This window comes from Jatropha curcas, chromosome 8 (assembly GCF_041381405.1).
Source record: "Jatropha curcas cultivar XTBG-Jc1 chromosome 8, XTBG_Jcur_1.0, whole genome shotgun sequence".
Lineage (NCBI taxonomy): Eukaryota > Viridiplantae > Streptophyta > Magnoliopsida > Malpighiales > Euphorbiaceae > Jatropha > Jatropha curcas.
In genome coordinates, this window is record NC_143158.1 from 13,124,509 (window position 1) to 13,134,033 (window position 9,525).

At 40.8% G+C, this 9,525-nt stretch overlaps 1 protein-coding gene and 1 non-coding gene across 2 annotated transcripts in view; one reads left to right on the forward strand and one right to left on the reverse strand.

The window, feature by feature from the left end:
• Nucleotides 1-9,525, reverse strand: part of LOC149494218 (uncharacterized) — an 86,153-nt gene that overhangs the window by 59,523 nt on the left and 17,105 nt on the right. Inside the window, exon 2 of the mRNA XM_089725428.1 lies at nt 2,671-3,355. Coding sequence (XP_089581554.1) covers nt 2,671-3,355 — 685 coding nt within the window. The remainder of the gene's footprint in view (nt 1-2,670; nt 3,356-9,525) is intronic.
• On the forward strand, nt 2,894-3,000 carry LOC149494219 (small nucleolar RNA R71). The gene has a single exon (XR_016322364.1). It is a non-coding gene; the product is annotated as a small nucleolar RNA R71 (small nucleolar RNA).

Sequence of the window (9,525 nt, forward strand, 5' to 3'; positions counted from 1 at the left end):
CATAATTTAATTGCGCATCATTTAATGTGCGACTTGCATAATAAATAACATGCAACTTCTTGTCTTTTCTTTGTCCAAGAACAGCTCCTACAGCATGATCACTAGCATCACACATGAGTTCAAAGGGTAAAGTCCAATCTGGTGTAGTGATGATCGGGGCTGAGATTAACTCCTTCTTTAACCTGTTAAAAGCATCTAAACAATCTTTGTCAAAATCAAAAGGAACATCTTTAACTAGTAGATTGCAAAGAGGTTTAGTGATTTTTGAGAAATCCCTTATGAATCTCCTGTAAAATCCTGCATGCCCAAGAAAACTTCTTATGCCCTTCACTGTGTTAGGGGGAGGTAGTTTTTCAATTACCTCAATTTTTGCCTTGTCTACTTCAATCCCCTTTTGAGAGATTTTATGCCCTAGGACAATACCTTCACTAACCATGAAGTGACATTTTTCCCAATTTAACACAAGGTTAGTATCTTCACATCGTTGCATCACTAAAGATAAATTATGAAGGCATGCATCGAAGGAAGAACCAAATACAGAAAAATCATCCATGAATATTTCAATAAATTTTTCCACCATATCAGAAAAGATGGACATCATGCACCTTTGAAAGGTTGCAGGGGCATTGCATAGCCCAAAAGGCATTCTCCTATAGGCAAAAGTGCCATAAGGACAAGTGAATGTAGTTTTCTCTTGGTCTTCAGGGGCTATAGGTATTTGGAAGTACCCTGAATAGCCATCTAAGAAACAATAAAAATGATAACCTGCAAGCCTTTCAAGCATTTGATCAATAAAGGGAAGGGGAAAATGATCTTTGCGTGTTGCTTTATTTAATTTTCTATAATCTATGCACACACGCCAACCTGTGACTGTTCTTGTGGGGATTAATTCATTATTTTCATTAGAAATAACAGTCATACCTCCCTTCTTTGGAACAACTTGGACAGGACTTACCCAATTACTGTCTGAAATTGGATAAATGATGCCGGCATCTAAGAGTTTAATAATTTCAGCCTTAACTACCTCCTTCATGTTAGGATTCAGTCGCCTTTGGTGCTCGATTGAAGGCTTGTAGTCTTCTTCCATTAAGATTTTATGCATGCACACACTTGGGCTTATTCCTTGTAGATCCGAGATGGACCATCCTAATGCTTTCTTGTGCCTTTGTAAAACCTGTAACAACCTTTCCTCTTGATCAAGCGTTAAGTGAGAAGAAATAATAACAGGAAAAGAATGGTTCTCACCTAGAAATGCATGTTTTAAATGAGGTGGAAGTTGTTTCAGTTCATGCTTAGGTAGTTCCTTTTCTTTTTCATTCAAGATGCTTGATTCGTTAGCATTATTTTCAACATGCAAAGTGGTCTCCACACATTCATCGATTACGTCAATTCTAAAACAGTCTCCATGATCCATAGGGAGTTTACAAGATTTAAGTACATCAAATACAATCTCTTCCTGTCCAACTCTAAGAGTCAACTTACCCTCATAGACATCTATCAATGCTCTTGCAGTTGCAAGAAAAGGTCTTCCAAGGATTAGAGATCCTTCCCTGTCTTCATCAATATCAAGAATAACAAAATCAACAGGAAAGATGAATGTACCTACCTTTACAAGCACGTCTTCTACAATCCCTCTAGGATATTTAATTGAACGATCTGCTAATTGCAAAGACATCCTTGTTGGTTTGAGCTCTCCCATACCTAGCATCTTAAAAACTTCATAGGACATAAGATTAATGCTAGCACCTAAATCTGCCAAAGCCTTTTCAAAGTCAAGATTACCAATGTTACAAGGGATAGAAAAACTTCCTGGATCTTTTAACTTTGGAGGCAGTTTGTTTTGGATAATTGCACTGCACTCCTCAGTTAACATTACCGTTCCTTGATCATCAATTTTTCATTTCTTGCTCAAGATATCTTTTAGGAATTTAGCATAGCTAGGCATTTGAGCAAGAGCTTCAGCAAAAGGAATATTAATTTGAAGCTTCTTAAACACATCCAGAAACTTAAGGAAGCTCTTGTCATCTTGTGCTTTAATCTTTGTGGAAAGGGAACAGGGGGAACATAGGGTTTTACCTTTTCTTTTTCCTCTAAGTCAATGATAGGCACTTTTGATTGTTCTTTTTCCTCCTTTTCTTTCCTCAGTGGTTCATCTAATTGTTTGCCACTCCTCAAGGTGATAGCCTGCACTTGTTCTTTTGGATTCTTTTCAGTATTGCTAGGTAACGTACCTTGAGGTCGAGATGCCATCATGTTTGCGAACTGCCCTAACTGAATCTCCAAATTCCTGATTGCAGCTTGCTAGATTTTATGGTTCTCCCTGGTTTCATTCATGAATTCCATGTGTGATTTGGAGAGGGCAGTGAGGAGGTCATCATGAGATTTCTTTTCTGGAGGGTGAAACCCTGGGGGTGTATTCAAGGCATTGTTAGGATTACCATAAGATAGGTTAGGATGATTCCTTAACCTGTTATCATATGAATTTGAATAAGGGTAATTCTTTCTTCCTTGATTCATCACATAGTTCACTTGCTCCAAAGTCTGCGGATTTAAGGAGTCCATGATGCATTCCCCAATTCCATGTTGTCCATTGCACCTATCACACACTTGCATAATCGAATTCACAGGATTAGTGGTTAACATGTCCAATTTCCTTACCATGTTATCTACCTTGGCATTGAGTGCTGTAATGACGTCTATTTCATAGATTCCTGCAGTTCTTCTCCTTTCGGTATTGTTTTGGTAGTGGCTGTTGCTTGCCATCTTCTCTATCAACTCATATGCTTCATCAATACCTTTCTTTTCAAAGGATCCACCTGCAGCTGCATCTAAAGTGATTTTAATATTAGGAGATAATGCATTATAAAAAGTTTGTACCTGTAGCCACTTGGGCAAACTGTGATGCGGGCACTTCCTTAGCAAGTCCTTGAATCTTTCCCAAGCTTCGTACAAGCTTTCTTGATCATGATGAGCAAATGTCATTATCTCATTACGCAGCTTGGTGGTTTTTAAGGATGGGAAGAATTTAGCTAGGAATTTTTGAGCTAATTCATCCCATGTGGTAAAACTTCCAGCGGGACACGATTGTAACCATGATCTAGCTTTATCCCTAAGAGTAAAAGGAAAAAGCCTCAACTTGATTGCATCTTCAGAAACACCATTTTGTTTGAATGTGTCACAAATTTCCAAAAAATTGGTGATGTGAGCATTAGGATCTTCACTAGGCAAACCTCCATATTGGATCGAGGTAGAGAGCATTTGGATAATTGCAGGTTTAATCTCAAAGTTATTAGCTTCTACCCTAGGTCTTGTAATACTTGAGGTTGTCCCATTCAGATTAGGTGTTGTATAATCCCTTAAGGTACGGACCGGATGTTGAAGTGGTGGTCCAACTACGTTTTCGTTTCTGTTTTCGTTTTCGTTGGCCATGTCTGCTTGTTGTTCGAGTTTTATTTCTCTTGCTTTTCTTGCAGCGTTGTACCTACGAAAGGTCCTTTCAATTTCTGGGTCAAAGACTAGAGGTTCAGTCGTCCTTGATCTTCTTTGCATAAAACACCTGGAACAACACTTAAAAGAAAATTAAATAAAAACGAAGGAGTGTCTAAATTAATAACAGGGTAATTCGTATTGATATTGATACGCCAATCCTCGGCAACGACGCCAAAAACTTGACGACGGTTTTCGCAAGTATACAAAATCGCAACAAGTAATATAGAGTAAGAAAGTATCGTATCCACAGGGATTGTTTATCAATTACCAAAATTATGTTAATCTATTATTATTTAGACGATGATAAAAGGAATTCGCTGTAAAGTAAATAAAATTCAAAGTAAAAGAGATCAAACACAAAATTTAGGTGAAAAGAAATCAGGGGATTAAGCTACTAGGGAATTTGATTTCATTTAATTCTATCCAGCTTATTCTATTAGTTCATTAATCAAGTTTAATTATTCAAGTAGGAGAAACAACCCTAAGGTTACTAACAAGCTCTCCCGATTTATTGTTAGCTATTCTAATCCAATTTAATTACCTATCTTAATAGTGAAATTAAACATAAATCAGATCATTAGGTTTCATGGTTGCTTTGTGAATTCACAACTTAATAATTTATTAACTTATGAAAGCCCCCCTTGAGTCAAACCATATAGTTTCCACATCAAGTTATTATTCTCAAGTAAATTATTATCTTTTTCATATCAATAACCCTTCTCCCGAATGTGATTATTGAAATAAATCAATCCAGGGGAAATTTTCTGCCTGGAAGCCTTAAGCACAATAATAAGTTATAACAAGAACAAAGAAAAATAAATCTAATATTATAAGCTGGAATCGAATTAAATTACATCAAATCCCTAGTATAAAAGTTTAGCTGGACATAGTAATTAAATTAAACTCAATCACACTTGAATCATTCATCATATTTAAAGACAATAATAAAGAAAGAAACAAGATGAAGAGTTTAGAATAAAAACTGTATCACAACTATGTTGATGGCTTCCTTGAATCGTAGCACAATTATTTGAAGCTTGAAATCTTTGAGAAGAAGAGAATTATGTAAAGAATTGTACAAAAAACGAGAGTGTTTACTATGAGAAGTTCCTCCCTTTATATAGAGATCCTGAAGGCAAGTCTGACTCCTTTTAGGAAATAGAATCCTTATTTAGCACAAAATCCTTTATAGGAGATCATAACTGTTTAGGCTCTTGATTTCTTCTTGATTAGGACTCCTTTTTCTTCAAGAATAGGTCCAGGTCTTGTTTAGTGTGTTTAGGAAACTCCTTGAAGTCGGCCCATGTGAGAAAGGCTTGATTTGCGTGTTAAATTCACGCTGGTTTCGCCTGGGCAGCATAGGCGTGCTACAGAGCACAGGCAGGGCGTGCTCTTCTCTGGAAGTCTGTCTAGAGTTGCCATGGGCGTGCTATGCTTGACACGCCCTGGTCCCATTGTAGCACGGCCGTGCCTATTGACACACCCTGGCCGTGCTCTCTTCGGTCTCTCCTTTGGTTTACTTGGCTTCTAGCACGGTTGTGCCTTCCAGCACGGGCTGGGCGTGCTAGAAACTGAGTGCCTTGCATTCTAAAGTTCTTTTTCTGCGCCAAATTTCTGCAATTTTCTCTTAGATCAAGCGGATTAAAGACCAAGGAAGCTTTTAAACACAATTATACTAAAAGTGATTTAAAATTAAATTAAAGAAGTAAAAACTTACTAAAATTCTAATAAAAACTATATTAAAAACACTATAAAATTTACACTTATCACACTAATCCTTTGCCAAATCATGGGATAAATGCTATTATGACTGACCAGGAACCAATCGATCCTTTCAAACTGTTCCTTGAAATGAACAACATCTGTGTCTTGGATTTGAATGACCTGAGCGAAGAAGTCGATGCCATTACCAGGAGCGGGAGGTAGTACGAACCGTTGGTCTTGGATAAAATCCAGAATAAGCCCTATCAGAAGGTAAAGGAGCCGAAGGAGGACCCAGTACTCTCACAATTGAAAAAGACACAAGCTAGGGTGTCAATCTGGGAACTTTTGGCATCATCCTTTCCTCATCGCCAAGCTCTCTGCAAGGCTTTGAGCCAATTACAGACATCAGTGGAGATTAGCCCTGAAGTACTAGTATCCACCCTTACCCAATCATCCAAAGTACAAAGCATCGGGTTTTCTGACGAGGATTTGCCTAAGGAAGGGGGCAGTCATAATAATGCCCTGTATGTCACGGTCCAGACCAGAGACAAAACTGTGCCCATGGTTCTTGTTGACAATGGGTCAGCTCTGAATGTCTGCCCACTAAGGGTAGCCAGTTGCCTGGGGTTAGAAGAAATAGATTTCACCCCCTCTGATCAGATAGTAAAGGCCTATGACAGTACCCGAAGGGAAGTGTTGGGAGTTGCCACGCTGAAGTTAACTGTCGGGCCAGCAGTGATGGAAGTCCCATTCTAGGTAATTGATGTACCAACTAGCTTCAACCTGCTCCTGGGTCGGCCATGGATACATCATACTAAGGCGGTGCCCTCATCCCTACATCAAAAGGTCAAATTCCCCTATGAAGACAAAGTTGTCACCATTCAAGGAGATGACTACAATCAGCTTAAAAAACCAAAGGGCCAACCTCTCTTTGAGGTCAACCCTGAGACAGCCAACCTACCCCTTTCGGGATTTCAGTATGATACTGTACAGTTCATGGAAGGGAAAACTGCAAACTCTCGAATTCTCTTTGATTTCGGGACGGTACAGATAAACTGTATAGTTCCTCTGATGCAGAAAATGTCCTATTTGCCAGGAATGATTATGGCGAGGTCTGGGAAAACATATCCTGCACTACAAGCTTGGGAATGCCCAGTGAATGAAGGGACCTATGGACTGGGTTATGAGCCCACTGACGAAGAGCGTGCTGAGAAAACCCGAAGAGGAAGGAAGCAAAGTATACAGATGCGGCCTTACCTTCTCACTTTGAACAGTTACTTCTGCAAACCCAGAGAAGCAGTTCCTTACTGTGGCTTCCGGGAGCCCTTTTGCTGCCCAACTGTTAAGAAGATGCTGCCTGGGATAGAAATATTCTCGGATGTTTGGGGCAACAAGCCCGAGATAGTAACCGAGCTGGAGGCAGAAGACTTCATGCAGCCTAATCTCTTTGATGAGGTTGCAGTTATCACCGGAAGTGATGGGAATCAAGACTTGTGCAACCTGATCAAGCCGAGCGAAGGACCTCTTGACAATTGGTACGCCGAGAAGGAGCACACTGCTGACAAACCCCCTCCCAAGTCAAACCTAGTACCTCCCTCTGTAAACAAATCCTGTATTGAGTCTGAGTCTGACCCCGAGTCTGAAATCGAGTCAGAGTCTAGTTCTGTGTCGGATCTAGAGGATCCAGATTTCAAATTTGATGTAATCTTTGAAGACGATTCCGTCATAATCAATAAAGGCTTGCAAATTCTTGATTACCCTGCGTGTTTATCTTTCCAAGCATTTCCAAGCAAAAGTAATAATCAAATAAATGAAATAAAAGATGAAAAAGAAAAAATAATGATTGGCAAAGAGGAAAATAAATACACATACATTGCATCTGATTGTATGAACAGGGAACATATCAGTGAATGTTTGAAGAAATTTGCTGATTGCTTCATGTGGAAAGCGAGTGACATCACGGGAATTGACCCAGCAATAGTGGTGCACAAGATTCCAGTGTATCCGGAGACCAAGCCGGTGAAACAGAAGCTCAGAAGACTGAAGACAGAATGGTCCTTAAAAATCAAGGAGGAGGTTGCCAAGCAGCTAGAGAATAAGTTCATAGAACCCATCGCCTACCCGACTTGGTTAGCAAACATAGTGCCGGTTCCTAAGAAGGATGGAAAGGTGCGAATGTGTGTGGATTACAGGGGTTTGAATAAAGCTTGTCCGAAGGATGATTTTCCCCTGCCACATATTGACTTACTGGTGGATCGAATGGCTGGACACGAAATGGTCTCTTTGACCGATCTTGCTGTCGGGTACAATCAAATACTGATGCATTTGCCAGACAAAGAGAAGACGGCATTCATCACAGAATGGGGAACCTACTGCTATAGGGTCATGCCCTTCGGGCTCAAAAATGCCGGGGCAACCTATCAAAGAATGGCAACAACCATCTTTCACGACATGATTCACGGAGAGGTGGAAGTGTATGTGGATGATATGGTGGTTAAGTCGAAAACAACCGAAGAACATACGACCGCACTTGAGAAGTTCTTCCTTAGACTTCGAAAGTATAATTTGAAGCTCAACCCGGCAAAATGTCTGTTTGGAGCCACATCCGGAGTATTTCTGGGGCACATGGTTAGTCGGAAGGGCATAGAGATTGATCCTTCGAAAGCTAGAGCTATTCTGGAAATGCCAGCACCACGGACCGAAAAAGAAGTCCGAGGTTTCCTAGGAAGGCTACAGTACATCAGCCGGTTCATCAATCAGTTGGCCGATACTTGTGGTCCGATTTTCAAACTACTTAGGAAAGGAGTAGCAGTCAAATGGAATGAGGATTGTCAGGCGGCTTTCGACCAAGTCAAGCAATACCTGCTATCCCCGCCTGTTTTACAACCACCAAGGCTAGGAAAGCCTTTGCTACTGTACCTGTCTGTGACAGAAGAAGCAATGGGTGCCATATTAGCTCAACAAGCAGAAGATACAAGGATAGAAAATGTCGTGTATTACCTTAGCAAGAGGATGCTGGAATATGAGTTGAAATACAACAAGATAGAGAAGTTGTGTCTGGCTCTAGTCTGGGCCTGTACCAAGCTGCAACACTACCTCTCGTCTTACACTACACACGTAATCTCTGAATCGAACCCCTTGAAATTCCTTATGGAAAGGCCGGTTCTTGACTGTAAGATGGCAAAGTGGGTGTCAGTGCTTGCAGCTTATGATTTAAAGTTTGTACAACGTAAGGCAGTAAAAGGTGGAGCCTTGGCTGACCAATTAGCAGAATTACCGGTCGAAGACCAAATGCCGGAGGTAGAGTTCCCCGACGAAGACCTGTTAAACTTGGAAAGTCAGGTCTGGGAGATGTACTTCGATGGAGCTTCGAACTACCATGGAAATGGGGTTGGAGTTGTATTCAAAACTCCTTGTGGAGAATACATCCCAATTGCAGTTAAACTAGACTTCGACTGTACCAATAATGAGGCCGAATACGAAGCCTGCATCAAGGGGTTAGAAGCAACCTTGGAAAAAGAGATAAAAGTCCTCAGGGTTTTCGGAGATTCCAACTTGATAGTCTCCCAGGCTCTAAGGAAGTGGAAAATCAAGGAAGAGCGTTTGGTTCCTTACCTACAACGCTTAGACGAATTGGCTCAACAGTTTGAGGAATTATCTTTCCACTACCTGCCGCGAGCCAAAAATCAATTCGCTGATGCCCTGGCCACTTTGGCCTCCATGGTTAATGTAGGGAGAGACCAAGTTATTTAGCCCCTGACAGTTAGGCTTCAGAAACAGCCAGCACACGTCATGCATTTGGTAGATGACAAGCCTTGGTTTTGGGATATACAAAATTACCTTCAGAATGAAGCCTACCCGGAGGGATCCACCAAAACTGATCAACGGACATTAAGACAGTTAGCATCTGGATACTTCCTTACTGGGGGAGTTCTGTATAAAAGAAGTTGGAACGGCTTGCACCTAAGGTGCGTTGGTGAAGAGGAGGCTTAAACCATTATGGATTCCGTGCATAATGGGGAATCTGGATCACACATGCACGGGATAGCCTTGGCTCGAAAATCATGAACCTAGGTTATTATTGGTCAACTATGAATGCGGATTGTGTGAGGCACGTGCGGAAGTGCCATGAGTGCCAAATTTTCGCTAAGCTGCAAAAACGGCCTCCGGTCAATTTAAATCCAATTGCTTCACCGTGGCCTTTTGCAACTTGGGGCATAGATGTAATTGGAAAAATCCACCCGAAAGCCTCTAATGGCCATCAGTTTATCCTGGTCGCTGTAGATTATTTCACCAAATGGATTGAGGCAGCTTCCTTTTCAGTTTTGAACG